At 37.8% G+C, this 22,233-nt stretch overlaps 1 protein-coding gene across 1 annotated transcript in view; it reads right to left on the reverse strand.

Moving 5' to 3' along the window:
• Window positions 1-22,233, reverse strand: part of PGAP1 (post-GPI attachment to proteins inositol deacylase 1) — a 74,605-nt gene that overhangs the window by 48,077 nt on the left and 4,295 nt on the right. The window contains exons 2-5 of the mRNA XM_004276957.3: window positions 13,749-13,902; window positions 11,067-11,242; window positions 5,592-5,763; window positions 2,258-2,415 (exon numbers count right to left, since the gene is read on the reverse strand). Coding sequence (XP_004277005.1) covers window positions 2,258-2,415; window positions 5,592-5,763; window positions 11,067-11,242; window positions 13,749-13,902 — 660 coding nt within the window. The remainder of the gene's footprint in view (window positions 1-2,257; window positions 2,416-5,591; window positions 5,764-11,066; window positions 11,243-13,748; window positions 13,903-22,233) is intronic.

The raw sequence follows: 22,233 nt of genomic DNA on the forward strand, positions 1-22,233 counted from the left end.
CAGTCTAACGAATGCATCTGTGTTAGAACTGAAAAAAGGAAAGTCAACACACATTATAAAGGTAGTTGCGGGGCTTCCCTGGTGGCACAGTGGTTGAGAGTCCGCCTGCCAATGCAGGGGACACGGGTTCGTGCCCCGGTCCGGGAAGATCCCACATGCCGCGGAGCGGCTTGGCCCGTGAGCCATGGCCGCTGAGCCTGTGCGTCTGGAGCCTGCGCATCTGGAACCTGTGCTCCGCAACGGGAGAGGCCACAACAGTGAGAGGCCCGCGTTACTGCAAAAAAAAATTAAATTAAATTAAATTTTAAAAAAAGGTAGTTGCTCATGACCTTTGTGATAAAAACTGTTAAATGTCCACCAAAATCTTCTTCCTTTTTCATAGTTAACTAGAATGCATGTCTCAGCCTCTCTTATTCTATGGTGTGACTAAGTTTTCTCTAATGGGATGTGAAAAAGAGTGATGTGTGCCATTTCCAGGCCTAACTGCTCTCCTTCATGCTCTTTCCCCCTTCCTGTGGATTGAAACAGTGATGATTAGAGCAACCTCGGAAGTAAAGCATTCAAGAAGGGGGAGCCTACTATCAGCCTGGGTCCCTTAGTGAGACTCCTCAAAAACCACCCGCCACGTAAACGCACACCTAGGGCAGTCATATGAGTGAAACATAAAATTCTATTGTGTTTAAGTGCCATTGCCTGCATGAGTGAATATTACAGTAGTTCAGCCTACCCTATGAATATAACTAAAGTCTCTAACTTAAACAATTTTTCTAGTCCCAATGGATTTAATGTCATCTAACTGTTCTTGAGATAATCATTAAAAAAATTACTTCTTAATAATTGTTTTTTTAAAGAGAACATACATATATAAAAGTCTGTAGATTATTTGAGAGCTAAAAGCTAAGTAATTAAATATTTAAAAACTAAATAAAACTTAGATTATACAATAACCAGCTTTGAGAAAGTTCCATAATAAGTAAAATAATATTTTCATCAGAGATAAAGATATATAAGCTGCCTTGAACACAATACATTATCAAATGGATTGGAAAAGAGGGAAGGACACGTCCGCCCCCCTGCCACACACCATTAAAAAGACCAAATTCTTTAAAAGCTGGAGGAAAGGGTATCAATACAGCATCAAGCTCCAGACCAAGTCTAGGAAATAAGTTATATCCAATTTTATATGACTAAACCATCTATTTTTATACTAAGGAGTTCATATTTAGAGTTTTGAGAACTTCTAGCACATATCTACCCAAAATATTCAGCATCAAAAAACAAGATTCCTACCGATGATGAGGTTTGAGAGATTTAGTAAATTAGTACTAATTACTTCCAAAGCTATTATGGTTATATCACAACTCCTTCAGTTATAAGAAAATGGTGGATAAGAGCAGAATAGCTTAATAATTTTTGTTCTATGTATGGCAAGCATTCAGTAATACCTATTTACTGAATGAACAGCAGTAGGTGAACTGAGCAAAGGAGTATCTATTAAGAGAACAACTATGAAACAAAGAACTATCATCTAAAAAGCAAAAGGAATGCTATAAATTTTCTTTTTAGAAATTAAGTTATATGTGGAGATGACGTGTATACTGAGTTTAAAAGTTAAGCTCTTAACTAAAGACTTAAAGGTTAAACATACAAAAATAAGTCCTAAAAGGAAACCTGAACTTATTTTACAGAAGCTGTGTATCCCAGTTAAAGACCAAATACTTGATGTCCTAGCAGGGAAGAATAATTAGCAAATTAATTAATCAGAGCTCTATCTATACTATCAAAGCTAATTTTTAAATTTTAAAATCAGTAAATCTTCATTCAAGTTTAAAATTCAAGAGTATGTGAAATGTTTGATCTTCCATTACCACTGTATACAGCATACCACTGAGATACACCCGGGGCCCCTGGACTTCAGTCCATACTTTTTTATACTTAAAACTCTAATCAATGGATAGGCACTTATTTTGAACAAGAAACAATCATCTTCATAAATAAGAGTCATTTGCACAAAGTTTCTAAGATCCTTTTCACCTTCCACGGATGTAAGTATCCATGCCTCTGTCTTCCCCAAATATTCATATTCATTGTTTCATGTTCTGTCTCTCTCACATACACATACACATGCACACTTGCACACACACAGTATACCAGACCAACTCAGGAATCATTTCTAACCGATTACATATCATTTCTCCTTTCATGCTCCACTGTGTCCATCATGTTACTACTTTAGTAGAATCTTTAAAAAGATTACCACAACAGATAAGGCACTGGTATGATGGCTTAATTTTGGTAGAAAAGTCAGTCCTGAACGAACTTGGTAATCCCGGAATCCTCCAGCTACAGACAGTGTGGTTAAATTTATGTGTCTAGCATTCAGAATCCAATAGTTGTTTACAGTCATATAAAAATCTGGTGGGAAATAAAAAAGACATACATTAAAAATCAGTAACCATGCTCTGCAACAATAACCCATCTATAATACTAATATTAAACTGAATTTCTGTTTAAGCCATCTGAATTGTCTATAAGCAATGCCATCCACATTTCTCTATTTTGGGTAAAGTCAGTATCTTTACACATACTCTACTTTCCCCATCAGAGTACAAATACTAAGAGTTAGTAAAGGTATCAATAAAGAAAAAAGATAACCCAATTTCATTAGCTTTGACAAGTCCATAGCAAACAGGTCTCTACATTCCACAAGGATGCTGCTTGTTTATGAGCCACATAGTATAGAAAGAAACCCCTGAAATTCTTCCAAAGATATAAGTTTACTATGCTAAGGAGTTATATCAATAGCTCTTCCTAATCATGGCTGTGTCCCTGCTTATAGGGCTTAGCAACTCTCTACTGCAGCCACTGTAGTACTGGTGACCAAACAAAGTACTATTTAAGTTCTTAAAATACAATCTATCAGGACAATGACAGTCACATTAGTCTTGGGACTCTCTGCTGCAGAAAATCTGATGCTTAAGAAGATTCTATCCATTTAGTGTAACAAGTGGTGCAGACAATTTTTCCACTTTATCTATGGAAGATGAGAAAAATTTAGTGTTGAAGATCTGAGGCCAGGGCAGGAGAATTCTCATTTCCTATTCTGATTATCAAAACTTATTGCATTTTTTATCCTGGCATTTGATCCCATTGATGGCTTTTAACATTTTGGAACAGCAAACTTCTCATTAAAGATTTCAGTAGTATTCACTTAGACTGAGACAAAGCAGACCCATTCCTAATAACTCCAGGGCTTGGGATAAGAGTTCCAATGAGGTATACATGCCATATGTCTAAATACTTAAAAGTCAAACTTCCAGCTAACAAACTTAAATCAAATGTATTTTCTCTGCCTACCTTGACAAATATATCATTGAAATAACCTGGAAGGCCAGGTTCAAATTAAGAATTCTAGGACACCTCAGAGTTGGACACCAGATTATGGCAGCATAGGGAGAGAGCATATCTCTGGCCACAGATTGCTGTGGAGATCTGCAGCAAAGGGGGAACAGATCACTGTGCTCTCTTCTTCTTCCCATCCACATTCCATCCTGCATCAGAAAGACCTCCTGTGCACATCAAAATTCTGTCTGTACCTCATGCAGAGCCACCCCTTGGCCATAACTCAAGCTCAGGATTCTACATACCTGTCCTCAGGATAGATCCAAGTAAGAGTAAGGGAGTGGGCTTCAGGCATATGGGCAAGAAAAGTCTGAAGGACTGGCTACCTGGATCATAGTCCAGAAGTAAAGGTACAGCCTGTAAGTGGGGAGGCTGCTTGGCCTGTACACTCCACACCCTGTGGGGAATGGCAACACGAGAGCAGGGCCCTCTGAAGTACAGAGCTCAGTGCAAGGCTTCCTTTCCCCTATTTAAGGACAGTATTTCCACCAAGTATAAATAGGGAATCTACTTCTGGAGGTCATATGGGTCTCCTAAAAACTTAAAATCCACCCTTGAACTTTTGTTTTTTCATTCTAATTATGGCTTAATGCAATAAAAAATAAATACAGACTAAAAGGCATAGAAGCTTGCTAATTACTGGAGAGGCCCCCTGACCCTAAGAAGCACTTTCAACCTAAGCCATTTAGAGACAGACCATCAGTATCCTTCAAAAACAGTAAACCTGACTCTCTTGACAGTTCTTTCCTCAAAGAGATTTTTAAAATGCATTTTGAGTAATTATAATTTAGCCTGCATGGCTCATCTACATATACCACATAAAATGCAGTAAGGGAAAGAATCCTCAATTGTGGTGACAAGTATTATGGCTTGTCTATACCTTTAATTTTTTCCTAAACCTATTATAAACAATAATTTATAATTATTAGAATCAGTAAAGCATATTTAACCAACTTCAATAATAAAACTAAAGATTTTTATCAGAAGAGTTCTACAGGCAAAGTTTTAAATGTACTAAGGAAAAAAATCAAACTTCTCTTTAAGTGCTACTGCACCAGATATTCCAGCAAGTAAGTTACTCCTTGGCAATGTTATGTTAAGATGGGTGCTTTGGAAAACTACTTTGGTTTGGAGTCACTAGGGTATATGTCTCACTTATCTGTAAACAAAATTTTCACCACAATTAAGATAATGCAAATTTTTATAGGGTAAGAAGTTGTGTAAATTTACTGATTAGGAAAAATAATGATTTCTTTCTAAAGATTTTCTTCTACACATACAGCATTCCAAAAAGCAGTGAATACTTGACTTTCTTTAATAAAAAGTTGAGATAGTAGGCATTTAATTCTTATTCTGTGACATTATCACTATTTAATTAGATGACAACAATCATAAACACCTACTGTTCACTTAAAATTCCCTGCAACATTACAGTATTATCCATAATTTTATTTCCTCTGTTATCGTAATGTAACTCAATTCAGAGGCAGCATACGTAAATGTTAAAAGCACAGGCCCAGAAACAAGCTTGCTGGAGTCAAATACCAGCTCCACTATTTTCTTGCCATGTGACTTTGGGCAAGAATTTTATCTTGGCCTCTTTTTTCTGTCCATGGACATGGCAATAACAATGGTACCTACCTCAAAGAACGGCCATAAGGATGAAATGATACAATAAGCATGTAAAGTTCTTACCACAATATCCAAAATATAATAAGAGCTCTATAAAGATTAGCAATCCTACCTTACCTCATCATATAAAGTGTTAGCAGACCTATTTATTAAAAAAAAAAACAAGGCATTTCTACTATTTTACTTAAATATAAGGTTATTTTGAATGAAGTACCCAGAGGAGTTAACAAAAAAAGGAAGTATAAACACACTTTAAGAGACCAAGAGTCATCCTCAAGAATAACTAAAATGAAGCTCAAGTGCCTAGGGGTTATAAGACACATGTTTTCCATGTTAAGATGCAAAAGGCAGAGAAAATTAACAGCAGTTTCAGTTATGAGCCTAAGTTGAAAGTCACAAAAAGAGATGCTCAGAATTGGAGGTGCTGATTTAAACCTAAGCTGCTTCACACATGGATAAACCTGCAGTATACTCTAAAGGGAGTAGTAGCTGCAAGGATCTGTTTAATCCTAAACAACAATGGAGAGGTCAGTTAGTGTTTATGTAACAGGACTCACCTGTAATGAAACGATCTAATGGCATCACAGGAGCAACATGAGGTGTTGCTTGTGTAATAAGAAGATTGATCAGATCCTGCTTAAAATTTTTCAACGTAAGCAATGCTCTTGCAACAAGGCCACCCATAGAATGACCAATTATCGCCACACTTTTTGGAGCAAATTCTTGACCCTATTTAAAAAATCACCAAGGCATGATTAAGGATTAATATTATAATAAATATACTAAATACTTCTCTCTACATATGAGCAATTTCATAGAAAAAAGAAAATTAAACTATTTATATAACCTCCCATAATAAGATACAGAAATACATTTTCATATATTTGTAATTAGTGTATACATATTTTGTGTTTTGCAAACATTTTTAACAGCTAGGCTTTGGTTTTCTGAACCAAAATCAGAACACTTGGTCTAGCAAATCATGTTTTTACCATTTGTTATATTGTATGTAAGAGGTGTAATTATATTTGGTGTATACCAGAATATTAGATTTCATAGGATACATAAAGTCAAATCATTTATTTGAAACTTGAAATAGCACAAAAAAGCCAGAACAGTTACAACTGCCACAGCAATATACTACCTCATCATACTGATATATCCTATCTCATCAAATTATTTCTCTATTGTGTGCCTGGGTTTAAAAGGAAGCCAGCATTCCACAACATCTATTCACTGACAATTACATATTTTATTTTTTAAATAAGTTTGGGTTTTTTTTAACATCTTTATTGGGGTATAATTGCTTTACAATGGTGTGTTAGTTTCTGCTTTATAACAAAGTGAATCAGTTATACATATACATATGTTCCCATATCTCTCCCCTCTTGCGTCTCCCTCCCTCCCACCCTCCCTATCCCACCCCTCTAGGCAGTCACAAAGCACTGAGCTGATCTCCCTGTGCTATGCGGCTGCTTCCCACTAGCTATCTACCTTACGTTTGGTAGTGTATATATATCCATGCCTCTCTCTCGCTTTGTCACAGCTCACCCTTCCCCCTCCCCATATCCTCAAGTCCGTTCTCCAGTAGGTCTGTGTCTTTATTCCTGTCTTACCCCTAGGTTCTTCATGACATTTTTTTTTCTTAAATTCCATATATATGTGTTAGCATACGGTATTTGTCTTTCTCTTTCTGACTTACTTCACTCTGTATGACAGACTCTAGGTCTATCCACCTCATTACAAATAGCTCAATTTTGTTTCTTTTTATGGCTGAGTAATATTCCATTGTATATATGTGCCACATCTTCTTTATCCATTCATCCGATGATGGGCACTTAGCTTGTTTCCATCTCTGGGCTATTGTAAATAGAGCTGCAATGAACATTTTGGTACATGACTCTTTTTGAATTATGGTTTTCTCAGGGTATATGCCCAGTAGTGGGATTGCTGGGTCATATGGTAGTTCTATTTGTAGTTTTTTAAGGAACATCCATACTGTTCTCCATAGTGGCTGTATCAATTTACATTCCCACCAGCAGTGCAGGAGTGTTCCCTTTTCTCCACACCCTCTCCAGCATTTACTGTTTCTAGATTTTTTGATGATGGCCATTCTGACTGGTGTGAGATGATACCTCATTGTAGTTTTGATTTGCATTTCTCTAATGATTAGTGATGCTGAGATCATTTCATGTGTTTGTTGTCCATCTGTATGTCTTCTTTGGAGAAATGTCTATTTAGATATTCTGCCCATTTTTGGATTGGGTTGTTTGTTTTTTTGATATTGAGCTGCATGAGCTGCTTGTATATTTTGGAGATTAATCCTTTGTCAGTTGCTTCGTTTACAAATATCTTCTCCCATTCTGAGGGTTGTCTTTTTGTCTTGTTTATGGTTTCTTTTGCTGTGCAAAAGCTTTTAAGTTTCATTAAGTCCCACTTGTTCATTTTTTAAATTTCCATTTCTCTAGAAGGTGGGTCAAAAAGGATCTTGCTGTGATTTATGTCAAAGAGTGTTCTTCCTATGTTTTCCTCTAAGAGTTTTATAGTGTCTGACCTCATATTTAGGTCTTATCTGCTTTATTGCAGCAGTCTGGAACCGAACCCGCAATATCTCTGAGGTATACCTGTATTTCTCCTCCATTTGCTCTTTAGCTGCATTTGCTTTTTTGTTGTTGTTACTCTAGAAATTACAATATACAGCCTTAACTTATCTACCAGAATTAATATTATACTTCTTACGGCAGTGGAATAATTCTATTTACTCCTCTTCCCATCCTTTTCACCATTAGTATATATTTTCCTTCTAAATAAATTATAAACCTCATAAGGAATTCATTACTGAAAATAAACTTTTTAACCTTTTAATTATGAACCAATTAGAGAAAAGTTGGAAAAATAGCACAGAGAGTTCCCATATACCTCTCACCCAGTTTTCCGCAAGGTTAACAGTTAATATAACCCTACTACAATTATCCAAAACAAGAAATGAACATTGGTGCAGCAACAGAATTGACTGCAGACCTAATCTAAGTTTTACCCGTTTTCTCACTAATGTACTTTTTCTGTTTCAGGGTTCCATCCAGCATCCCACCTTGCATTTATTGTTATTTCTCCTTAGTCTCCTCTAATCTGTGACAGTTCTTCAGTCTTTCCTCATTTTTTATGACCTTGATGCTTTTGAAGAGTACTGGTTAGTTATTTTATAGCATGTCTCTCGATTTCGGTTTGTCTGAAGTTCTCCCATGATTAGAATGAGGTTATGCATTTTTGACAATAATGCCACAGAAACTATGGTGCAGCGTGTCAGGAGATTCATGATATCAATATGTCTTATTACTGGTAATGTTAATCTTGGTTAAGATGATGTCTACCAGGTTTCTTATTGTGAAGTTCTTTCCCTTTGTAGGTAATAAATATTTTAGAAAAGATACTGTGAAACCATGTGAATATCCTTTTCCTCCTCAAACCTTCACCTACTGATTTTAGCACCCATGATGAATCTTGTCTGTAGCAATTATTACTGTGCCGTTCACCTAACGGGAATTTTTTATTTCCCTCTTTCCTTCTACTAATCACAAAACTGCCAGTTTTTGTTACTCTGACAATGTCTTTATTTTGTCCTCATTTTTGCTAGATATACAGTTTTAAGTTGAGAGTCCCCTCCCACCCCATCATCCTCCAAAAACCTTTAAGATGCTGTTCTATTGTTTTGGGCTTTCATTATTTCTGATGGAGACCAGCAATAATTTTTATTGTTTTACCTGTACGTAAAGAGCCTTTTTTTCTCTGGCTGCTTTTAAGATTTTCTCTTTACTTTGGTTTTGAACAATTTGACTAGGATAAACTTGGGTGTGATTCTGTGTTTATCCTGCTTGACATTCATTGACCTTCTTGATCTGTCGGTTGAAAATTTTAATCAGAATTGTAAATTTGGGGCCTTTAGTTCTTTGAATTTTATCTTTCTTTTTTAATAAATTTATTTATTTATTTTTGGCTGTGTTGGGTCTTCGTTTCTGTGCGAGGGCTTTCTCTAGTTGCGGCAAGCGGGGGCCACTCTTCATTGCGGTGCGCGGGCCTCTCACTGTCGCGGCCTCTCTTGCTGTGGAGCACAGGCTCCAGACGCACAGGCTCAGTAGTTGTGGCTCACGGGCCTAGTTGCTCCGCGGCACGTGGGATCTTCCTAGACCAGGGCTCGAACCCGTGTCCCCTGCATTGGCAGGCAGACTCTCAACCACTGCGCCACCAGGGACGCCCAAGTTCTTTGAATATTTTTTCCTCTTATATTTCTCTCTCTTCTTCTGGGGTTCCAGTTATGTATGTGTTAGCCTACTTAGTATTGTCCCACAGATTCCTGAGGCTCTGTCCTTTCCATCCTTTTATCCTCTGTGCTTCATATTTTGGATAGTTTTTAACTGTCCTGTCTTCAAACTCAATGATCTCTTGTTCTGCGGTGTTCAACCTGCTTAAAGCCTATGTACTAAATTTTTCATTTCTGTTTTATTGTTTCAGTTCTCAATTTTTCCTTTTTATTCGTTATTTATTTATTTATGGCTGCATTGGGTCTTCGTTGCTGCACGCAGGCCTTTTCTAGTTGTGGCAAGCAGAGCTACTCTTCGTTGCGGTGTGTGGGCTTCTCATTGCGGAGCATGGGCTCTAGGGGCACGGGCTTCAGCGGTAGTGGCACACGGGCTTAGTTGCTCCGTGGCATGTGGGATCTTCTCTGACCAGGGCTTGAACCCATGTCCCCTGCATTGGCAGGCAGACTCCAAACGACTGCGCCACCACGGAAGTCTCTGTCCTTTTTCTTTTTTAATAGTTTCCATGTCTCTACTGAGCTCCCTCATCTGTTCCCTTGTTGTTTGCATCTTTTATTCTAAATCCTTAACTCTGATGTTTTTGAGGCTTATATGGAAGCATTGTTAAGGTGGATCCTACAGTAGCTCTTACTTTAGGGCTAGAGTAGCTCTATTCCTAAATCGTGTCCTTTCTTGGGTCTCAAATGAATGCCCAATGTTCAGATAAGTCTTTCTAACTAGCTGGTCAGAGCTCCTGGGCACCAAGTGGCCTCTCAAATCTCAATTCAACCCACAATTCCCCACGAGCTGTTTTTGCCAGGACTTGCACAATGGTATACCAAGGGAGGAAATGACTTATCCTAGTAGATAGTAGAATTATCCCTGACGCTGTTTAGAATTGCTGGCACAGATGAATTTGAGTCTGTTGTACTGCTCTTTTAAATTTCTCTAGGGACACATATTCCCCCTTATTCCTTGCACCTGAAGCAGACATACCCCACCACTTCCTCCTTGGTATGCTACTGCCTTGCAGCCTCTTGCCCTGTGCATACGTAGCACAGCACTCAAAGACTGAAGGATTCAAATTTCTAGAGCTCCCGTCTCTGCCTAGTTCTCTTCTTTCTCCTACCTGACCACAAATCTAGCCATTTCAGTAGTCCCAAATTCCAATCTCTGCCTTCTTCAGCTTAGTGATATCAATTTGCTGTTCTTGACCTCTAAAAATTTACCCCATGGTCTGGAAAATGCTTCCAGGCAGAAAGCCGGGCACTCACGGAGCTCACCTCACATGTTTCCCCTCTTTCAGTGGTCACAGTCCTTTACCACTTGGTTGTCCAACACCTGAAAACATGTGCTTCAGATACCTTGGCTAGTTTTATAGTTGTTTACATATGGAAGTAGTCTACTCTAGTACCAGTTATTTAGCCAAAACTAGAAGCAGAAATCCATACTAATGGCTTTAGGAAATGCACTGCACTCCTAATTCATACATAAAGTAAAAAAAAAATTTTTTCCAAACTTCACAAGAAAGATTTCTTGTAAATTGAATTTGAACTTCAAAACCCACCACTGAGTTCAAAACGACAGAGTCCCACACACAAATACCTTTGTGCCACCTTTGCTTCAACTTCCATACAAACAAATAAATAATTTAAAATATGCTGAGTCCCTTTAACCAAAAAAAAAAAAAAAAACCCAATAGGTTGATCACTATTTATTTGTATGATTATCTCATACCTTATAGAGCTTGAGAATTGTTTTAATGCATTCATGCACAAACTTGGTCTGCTTCTGAAGACTTCCACCATATAGTGCCACCAGTTCTTCATTGAAATTCACACTAAAGAAGTCAAAGTGGTACTTGAAGTCAATGTCTTCAGCTTTTCTAAGTGCAATAGAGCCAATAGAACGAACTGCAGAGGAAAAAGGTGAAGTGCACATTAAACAAAAATTTTTAAAGTTTCATCTATTCTTGCTTCAAAGTCTCTTAACAAATAACTTTATCCCAGATTCTGAATACAACCTATTTCAGGGTGACATCCTTAACAATAGCAATTTAGAAAAACAAACCAACTTAGCAATTGTGTGTCTTGTCCTGTAAATTTTTTTAAGTTAAGTATAACGTGAATGGTTCATTCATTCTCTACCTGCTTCCCCTTCAGTAGGGGCAACAATAGCTAAAAGGGAAGGAAGGATTCCTTGAAGAATAAGAAATAGGAATTTTGTCACACTTCAGGATTTTAAGAACGAGAAAATTCCTACAAGAAACGTCTGCTCATTACAGCTCATCACAGTGGTGTAAATACTCATGCATAATTTGTCTCTTTTTCTTACACATGACATCCAATCATTAGTAAATCTTGTCATGCTCTACCTTCTAAATATATCCCCAATCAAGGCTTCTCACCATTTCCACCACCACCTTCCTAATCCAAGCACCATCATCTCCTGCCTGAACTACTCTAACAGTTTCCTAAATGGTCTCTCTGTTTCCACTGTTTTAGGTTTTGATAAAGTAGTCTACATATATATAAAACTTTTTTTTAAGTTGCTGGTCTCTTAATTTCAAATGCAATTCCCATTTCCTGCATTTGTACTCTCTAGGTTTTGGGTTTAGCAAACAAAATAGCTGTTTGGCATTCCTTTTTTTTTAACATATATAACTCATGTACTATACAACTCATTGTGTAAAGTGTACAATTCAATGATATTTTGTGTAGTCAACCATTTCTGCAATCTAACTTTAGACATTTTTTAATCACCCCAGAAAGAAAACCCTGTACTCATTAACAGTTACTCCTCATTCCTCTTCTCCTTCTAATTCCTAGAAAGCACTAATATACATATGCATGCATATATATATATAGGTAGATAGATAGATGTATATAGAACTGAATCACTTTGCTGTGCAACTGAAACTAACACAACATTGTAAATCAAATATACTTCAATTTAAAAAAAATCTAAGATGATAATAAAAACAGTAAAAGTTATTTTTACTAGATAAAAAAACAAAAACCCAATGTTAAGTGGAAGAAGCCAGACACAGAACAATGCGTACTGAGTGATTATATTTATAGTGCGACGTTTAAAAATAGCCCCAAACAAGTAGACTATATTAGAGATGCATACTTAGATGCTAAAACTATAAAGAAAGTCAAGAAAATGACTACCTTAAAGTTAGGAAAGGAGGGAGTTTTAATCAGGAAGGGGCACACAGGAGGCTTCCAGGGTGCTGGCAACCTTCTACTTCTTGACTTGGGTTTTGGTTCCATGGGTACTCACTTTATAATCATTTTTAACCTAATAGCCATATTTTATGCATTTCTCTGTATATGTGTTATATTTCAAACACAAAGATTAAATTAAAAAATCAGAGTGTATCATTTCCTACCCAAACCCTCCAATAGTTTCTCATCACACTTAGATCAAAATTCGAAGTCTCTTCCACAGCTTTTATGACATAGCCTATGGCTACTTTTCCATCCTCATCTCTTTTCATTTTCTCTAGTCTCAGTGGCCTTGAACGCACCAAGCACGTTCCTGCCTCCGGATCTTCCCCAAATAGTCACATACCTCAGTCCCTTGCTACATTCAAGCCTCCGCTCAAAATGTCATCTCCTCATACTGGCCTTCCCTGGCCACTTCATCTAAACTAGCCACCTCCTGACCCTGTTTATCCTTTATCCCTTACTCTGGTTTATTTTTCTTTCTAACTTTTAATATTACTGGCATACTAATATCTAGAATATCTAGAATACTGCCTGGCTCATGGTAGGTACCCCATAAATATTTGCTAGCTAAATAGATAAACATGTAAGTAATTATACTAAATGTTGAAATAATTCTATTCTCATTATACAAAAGAATACACCATTTAATAACAACAAAAAAAAGAGCAGGTTTTAGCTGAAATTACTTCTAGATTGCCTGACTGTTAGGCCAAAAATAACTGCTATATTTCAATTTGGAATCTGTACATATAACTTCCCTACCCCCACCTTTCTGTGTTTCCCTCAGTATTTCTAGACCTAATTTAAATAGCTCCAAAACAAAGAAACCAGTCTCCTCTCTTGTGCAGCAATAACATAAACCACTGACTTACTTCTCTAATCAATGCTTTAGGTTCTGTTTTCTGTACCCTCCACTTCTAACATAAACCTCTTTCTTCTGCTGATTCCTGAATCCCTATGTCATCTATTTATCATTCCGCTCCATCTTATCTTCTCCTACTTACTCTTTGCAAAGTGGCTTGCAGCTATTCTTTTTTGTGTACTTCTCACATGTGCTTCTCTCAGACAAAATGTCATATATTTGTGTCTCCCAGTATACCTAGCGTTAATACCTAACACAGAGTACATGTCTGATAAATTCTTCAATTGAATTTCACAGCGTTCAAAATTTACTTTTGAGACTTACCTTGCTTATAACTTCCAGCATTACCGGGAAGAAAGAGAACAGGAATACCCGTTAAAGGGAGAACTTTGTGTTCTTCAGCATAGGATCCTTCTCCATAAAGATATAATTCATATGCAGGATAGCGTTTTGCCAGTTTCTTTGGAAGTTCTATTTTCTATAGAAAAAAAAAGCAACTTCACTTTAATCAGTTTTACTAATACAATTCAGTCTCACCGTACCCAATTCTGAATTTGAAATAGTACAATATAAAAATATTACTGATGATAAAACTACACTTAATGCACAAGTTCTACTTTTAGTTTACACATATGAAGACTCAGTCTTGAGTTATCTGAGCTTTAAACCATGTAGTCTTCAAGAAAGCATAAAATGGGACTACTTGAAATTCTAATAAATACAAATTACTCAGAATAGCTACTGGCAAGAGAAAAACACTGGTTTATGTCAGCAAGTTCCATGTTAACATAACTGAAAATGCATTTAATTTAGTATCAGTTATCAATTATACTTAGAAATGATAAAAGCTTTCCATTATCAAATGAATTCTTTTTTGCTATTTTAAACTGTTTTGTAATGTCTCTCTCCTTTCACTCAGGCCTAACTATATACTCCAAGCTGTTACATCATTCAAAGGAAAGTAAGTTTGTTTTATAATGCAGCTTTCTGACCTCTCAACTTAATATGCTTGACCTACAATGTGCTTAACAAATTAATCTGAACCTTACAGCCATGTCTTGGTTGAGACATGTACACTCTTCTCACCATGAACATTCCAGTGAATTAGCATCTGTTTCAGTTTTCATGGACTTGGTGCATGGTTTATCAGCAAGCCTAAAACTACTCTGCAATTCATATTACTGTATACCAAATGAGGCAGTAATTCACATAACATTTCTTTCAGCAAAATACAAACGAAGTCTTAATGTCATCCCCAAAAGGTAGGCATCTATAAAAGTGGGAGTAAAGTATAAGTTCTTCTCCTTTTTTCCCCCGAAGGGATGGAGACTGTTAAAAATGAAACCAGTTACATTGAAGAGTAGATTTTATTTAAGTACACATCAATAGATTTAATGATCTAGCAGTAATGTACACGTGCTTGGTAAAAATTTTAACTACTGAATGAATTTTGAAAATTGTAAATGGATAATGACTACTGAAAAAAATCACTGTTCTAGAAAAAGCATAATTCTGATCATTCATGCAAATTCCTGAATATTCCTTTGAGGATAGTACCATAAACAATCTGTGCCACTAACACCATGAAAACATCTTTAGAGATTGTGACCTTATTGTTTAAGATACTAGCAACTTTATCTCCTCAAATATTCAAAATACAGAGATACCAACCCCACTATTTGCTTTATATGTGTACATGGACTTAGATTCAAATTAGTCCCAATATTAATTATGCATAGTAAATAATCAAAAAATAGATGTAATATTTTGTTTCTTTAGGTACAAATTAAGCAAAAAGAAAAGATGAGAGAAAAAGGGAACAGTTATCTTAACTCCTCTCAATTTAGTACACCATTTGATATAGCAGTACATGCGTATTAGATCACTATTCTTTTTAGGACAGTAACTAAAAAAGTTTTGAACTACTTGAAAATTAACTCAGAAGAACAGGAACTATCAAATATATAGAAAAAGAAATATTTAATTCTCTGGAGACAGAAAAGCAAAAGAATATTACTTGATATATTTCATAACCTACTATTATAAAGGCAATTTCATAGTGAGACACTGTACATTTAAAAATATGAAGGCATCAGACGGCGGGGAAGATGGCGGAAGAGTAAGACGCGGAGATCACCTTCATCCCCACAGATACATCAGAAATACATCTACACGTGGAACAACTCATACAGAACACCTACTGAACGCTGGCAGAAGACCTCAGACCTCCCAAAAGGCAAGAAACTCCCCACGTACCTGGGTAGGGCAAAAGAAAAAAGAATAAACAGAGACAAAAGAAGAGGGGTGGGACCTGCACCAGTGGGAGGGAGTTGTGAAGGAGGAAAGGTAGGAAGGGGCTAGGAAGCCCCTTCGAGGGCGGAGACTGCGGGTGGCAGAGGGGGGAAGAAGCTTTGGTGCCGCGGAAGAGAGCACAGCAACAGGGGTGCGGAGGGCAAAGCGGAGAGATTCCCGCACAAAGGATCCGTGCCGACCAGCACTCACCAGCCTGAGAGGCTTGTCTGCTCACCCGCCAGGGTGGGCAGGGCTGGGAGCTGAGGCTCGGGCTTTGGTCTGAGCGCAGGGAGAGGACTGGCGGCGTGAACACAGCCTGAAGGGGTTAGTGCACCACGGCTAGCCGGGAGGGAGTCCGGGAAAAAGTCTGTACCTGCAGAAGAGGCAAGAGACTTTTTCTTCCCTCTGTTTCCTGGTGCGCAAGGAGAGGGGATTAAGAGTGCTGCTTAAAGGAGCTCCGGAGACGGGTGCGAGCCGCGGCTAACAGCGCGGACCCCAGAGACGGGCATGAGACGCTAAGGCTACTGCTGCCACCACCAAGAAGCCTGTGTGCGAGCACAGGTCACTATCCACACCTCCCTTCTGGGGAGCATGTGCAGCCCGCCACTGCCAGGGTCCCTGCAGGGACAACTTCCCCAGGAGAACGCACGGTGCGCCTCAGGCTGGTGCAACGTCAGGGCGGTCTCTGCCGCCGCAGGCTCGCCCCACATCCGTACCCCTCCCTGCCCCCGGCCTGAGTGAGCCAGAGCCCCCGAATCAGCGGCTCCTTTAACCCCATCCTGTCTGAGTGAAGAACAGACGCTCTCTGGCGACCTACACGCAGAGGCGGGGCCAAATCCAAAGCTGAGCCCCGGGAACTGTGCGAACAAAAAAGAGAAAGGGAAATCTCTCCCAGCAGCCTCAGGAGCAGCGGATTAAAGCTCCACAATCAACTTGATGTACCTGCATCTGTGGAATACATGAATAGACAACGAATCATCCCAAATTGAGGAGGTGGACTTTGAGAGCAAGATTTATGATTTTTTCCCCTTTTCCTCTTTTTGTGAGTGTGTATGTGTATGCTTCTGGGTGAGATTCTGCCTGTATAGCTTTGCGTTCACCATTTGTCCTAGGGTTCTATCCATCCGTTCTTTTCAGTTTTTTTTTTTTTTACTTCTTAAAAAATTTTTTTTCTAAATAATTATTTTTTATTTTAATCACTTTATTTTCTTTTATCTTACTTTATTTTATTTTATCTTCTTCCTTCCTCCCTTCCTCCCTTCCACTCTTTCTACTTCTTCTCCCTTTTATTCTGAGCCCTGTGGATGAAAGGATACTGGTGCTGCAGCCAGGAGTCAGTGCTGTGCCTCTGAGGTGGGAGAGCCAACTTCACGACACTGGTCCACAAAGGACCTCCCAGCTCCACGTAATATCAAACGGCAAAAGTCTCCCAAGGATCTCCATCTCAACACCAACACCCAGCTTCACTCAACGACCAGCAAGCTACAGTGCTGGATACCCTATGCCAAAAAACTAGCAAGACAGGAACACAACCCCACCCATTAGCAAAGAGGCTGCCTAAAATCATAATAAGTCCACAGACACCCCCAAACACACCACCAGACGTGGACCTGCCCACCTGAAAGACAAGATCCAGCCTCATGCACCAGAACACAGGCACTAGTCCCCTCCACCAGGAAGCCTACACAACCCACTGAACCAACTTTAGCTACTGGGGACAGACACAAAAAACAACGGGAACTACGAACCTGCAGCGTGCAAAAAGGAGACCCCAAACACAGTAAGATAAGCAAAATGAGAAGACAGGAAAACACACAGCAGATGAAGGAGCAAGATAAAAACCAACCAGACCTAACAAATGAAGAGGAAATAGGCAGTCTGCCTGAAAAAAAAATCAGAATAATGATAGTAAAGATGATCCAAAATCTTGGAAGTAGAATAGAGAAAATGCAAGAAACATTTAACAAGGACCTAGAAGAACTAAAGAGGAAACAAGCAGCAATGAACAACACAATAAATGAAATGAAAAATACTCTAGATGGGATCAACAGCAGAATAACTGAGGCAGAAGAATGGATAAGTGACCTGGAAGATAAAAGAGAGGAAATAACTACTGCAGAGCAGAATAAAGAAAAAAGAATGAAAAGAACTGAGGACAGTCTCAGAGACCTCTGGGACAACATTAAATGCACCAACATTCGAATCATAGGGGTTTGAGAACAGGAAGAGAAAAAGAAAGGGACTGAGAAAATATTTTAAGAGATTATAGTTGAAAACTTCCCTAATATGGGAAAGGAAATAGTTAATCAAGTCCAGGAAGCACAGAGAGTCCCATACAGCGTAAATCCAAGAAGAAACACGCCAAGACACATATTAATCAAACTGTCAAAAATTAAATACAAAGAAAACATATTAAAAGCAGCAAGGGGAAAACAACAAATAACACACAAGGGAATCCCCGTAAGGTTAACAGCTGATCTTTCAGCAGAAACTGTGCAAGCCAGAAGGGACTGGCAGGACATATTTAAAGTGATGAAGGAGAAAAACCTACAACCAAGATTACTCTACCCAGCAAGGATCTCATTCAGATTTGATGGAGAAATTAAAACCTTTACAGACAAGCAAAAGCTGAGAGAGTTCAACACCACCAAACTAGCTTTACAACAAATGCTAAAGGACCTTCTCTAGGCAAGAAGCACAAGAGAAGGAAAAGACATACAATAACAAACAAAACAATTAAGAAAATGGGAATTGGAACATATATATCGATAATTACCTTAAATGTAAATGGATTAAATGCTCCCACCAAAAGACACAAACTGGCTGAATGGATACAAAAACAAGACCCATATATATGCTGTCTACAAGACACCCACTTCAGACCTAGAGACACATACAGACTGAAAGTGAGGGAATGGAAAAAGATACTCCATGCAAATGGAAATCAAAAGAGAGCTGGAGTAGCAATTCTCATATCAGACAAAATAGACTTTAAAATAAAGACTATTAGAAGAGACAAAGAAGGACACACATAACGATCAACGGATTGATCCAAGAAGAAGATATAACAATTGTAAATATTTATGCACCCAACATAGGAGCACCTCAATACATAAGGCAAATACTAAAGGGGAAATCGACAGTAACACATTCATAGTAGGGGACTTTAACACCCCACTTTCACCAATGGATAGATCATCCAAAATGAAAATAAATAAAGAAACACAAGCTTTAATGATACATTACACAAGATGGTCTTAATTGATATTTATAGGACATTCCATCCAAAAACAACAGAATACACATTTTTCTCGAGTGCTCATGGAACATTCTCCAGGATAGATCATATCTTGGGTCACAAATCAAGCCTTGGTAAATTTAAGAAAACTGAAATTGTATCAAGTATCTTTTCTGACCACAATGCTATGAGACTAGGTATCAATTACAGGAAAAGATCTGTAAAAAATACAAACACATAGAGGATAAACAATACACTACTTAATAATGAAGCGATCATTGAAGATATCAAAGAGGAAATCAAAAAATACCTAGAAACAAATGACAATGGAGACACGACGACCCAAAACCTATGGCATGCAGCAAAAGCAGTTCTATGAGGGAAGTATATAGCAATACAATCCTACCTTAACAAACAGGAAACATCTCAAATAAACAACCTAACTTTGCACCTAAAGCAATTAGAGAAAGAAGAACAAAAAAACCCCAAAGTTAGCAGAAGGAAAGAAATCATAAAGATCAGATCAGAAATAAATGAAAAAGAAATGAGGGAAACAATAGCAAAGATCAATAAAACTAAAAGCTGGTTCTTTGAGAAGATAAACAAAATTGATAAACCATTAGCCAGACTCGTCAGGAAAAAAAGGGAGAAGACTCAAATCAATCGAATTAGAAATGAAAAAGGAGAAGTAACAACTGACACTGCAGAAATACAAAAGATCATGAGAGATTACTACAAGCAACTCTATGCCAATAAAATGGACAACCTGGAAGAAATGCACAAATTCTTAGAAATGCACAACCTGCCAAGACTGAATCAGGAAGAAATAGAACATATGAACAGACCAATCACAAGCACTGAAATTGAAACTGTGATTAAAAATCTTCCAACAAACAAAAGCCCAGGACCAGATGGCTTCACAGATGAATTCTATCAAACATTTAGAGAAGAGCTAACACCTATCCTTCTCAAACTCTTCCAAAATATAGCAGAGGGAGGAACAATCCCAAACTCATTCTACGAGGCCACCATCACCCTGATACCAGAACCAGACAAGGATGTCACAAAGAAAGAAAACTACAGGCCAATATTACTGATGAACATAGATGCAAAAATCCTCAACGAAATACTAGCAAACAGAATCCAACAGCACATTAAGAGGATCATACACCATGATCAGGTGGGGTTTTCCAGGAATGCAAGGATTCTTCAATATATGCAAATCAATCAATGTGATACAACATATTAACAATCTGAAGGAGAAAAACCATATGGTCATCTCAATAGATGCAGAGAAAGCTTTCGACAAAATTCAACACTCATTTATGATAAAAACCCTGCAGAAAGTAGGCACAGAGGGAACTTTCCTCAACATAATAAAGGCCATATATGACAAACCCACAGCCAACAACATCCTCAATGGTGAAAAACTGAAAGCATTTCCTCTAAGATCAGGAACAAGACAAGGTTGCCCACTCTCACCACTCTTATTTAACATAGTTTTGGAAATTTTAGCCACAGCATTCAGAGAAGAAAAGGAAATAAAAGGAATGCAAATGGGAAAAGAAGAAGTAAAGCTGTCACTGTTTGCAGATGACATGATACTATACATAGAGAATCCTAAAGATGCTACCAGAAAACTACTAGAGCTAATCAATGAATTTGGTAAAGTAGCAGGATACAAAATTAATGCACAGAAATCTCTGGCATTCCTATACATTAATGATGAAAAATCTGAAAGTGAAATCAAGAAAACACTCCCATTTACCACTGCAACAAAAAGAATAAAATATCTAGGAATAAACCTACCTAAGGAGACAAAAGACCTGTATGCAGAAATTTATAAGACACTGATGAAAGAAATTAAAGATGATACAAATAGATGGAGAGATATACCATGTTCTTGGATAGGAAGAATCAACATTGTGAAAATGACTCTACTACCCAAAGCAATCTACAGATTCAATGCAATCCCTATGAAACTATCGCTGGCATTTTTCACAGAACTAGAGCAAAAAATTTCACAATTTGTATGGAAACATAAAAGACTCAGAATAACCAAAGCAATCTTGAGAACGAAAAACGGAGCTGGAGGAATCAGGCTCCCTGACTTCAGGCTATACTACAAAGCTACAGTAATCAAGACAGTATGGTACTGGCACAAAAACAGAAATATAGATCAATGGAACAGGATAGAAAGCCCAGAGATAAACCCACACACATATGGCCACCTTATCTTTGATAAATGAGGCACAAATGTACAGTAGAGAAAGGACAGCCTCTTCAATAAGTGGTGCTGGGAAAACTAGACAGGTACATGTAAAAGTATGAGATTAGAACAATCCCTAACAACATACACAAAAATAAGCTCAAAATGGTTTAAGACCTAAATGTAAGGCCAGAAACTATCAAAGTCTTAGAGGAAAACATAGGCAGAACACTCTATGACATAAATCACAGCAATATCCTTTTTGACCCACTTCCTAGAGAAATGGAAATAAAAACAAAAACAAACAAATGGGACCTAATGAAACTTCAAAGCTTTTGCACAGCAAAGAAAACCATAAACAAGACCAAAAGACAATCCTCAGAATGGGAGAGAATATTTGCAAATGAAGCAACTGACAGGATTAATCTCCAAAATTTACAAGCAGCTCATGCAGCTCAGTAACAAAAAAACAAACTACCCAATCCAAAAATGGGCAGAAGACCTAAATAGACATTTCTCCAAAGAAGATATACAGATTGCCAACAAACACATGAAAGGATCTCAGCATCACTAATCATTAGAGAAATGCAAATCAAAACTACAATGAGGTATCATCTCACACCGGTCAGAATGTCCATCATCAAAAATCTAGAAACAGTAAATGCTGGAGAGGGTGTGGGAAAAGGGAACACTCTTGCACTGTTGGTGGGAATGTGAATTGGTACAGCCACTATAGAGAACAGTATGGAGGTTCCTTAAAAAACTGCAGATAGAACTACCATATGACCCAGCAATCCACTACTGGGCATATACCCTGAGAAAACCATAATTCAGAAAGAGTCATGTGCCAAAATGTTCATTTCAGCTCTATTTACAATAACCAGAAGATGGAAACAACCTAAGTGTCTATCATCGGATGAATGGATAAAGAAGATGTGGCACATATATACAATGGAAAATTACTCAGCCATAAAAAGAAATGAAATTGAGTTGTTTGTAGTGAGGTGGATGGACCTAGAGCCTGTCATACAGAGTGAAGTAAGTCAGAAAGAGAAAGACAAATACCGTAT

Source organism: Orcinus orca, chromosome 7 (genome assembly GCF_937001465.1).
Source record: "Orcinus orca chromosome 7, mOrcOrc1.1, whole genome shotgun sequence".
NCBI classification, from domain to species: domain Eukaryota; kingdom Metazoa; phylum Chordata; class Mammalia; order Artiodactyla; family Delphinidae; genus Orcinus; species Orcinus orca.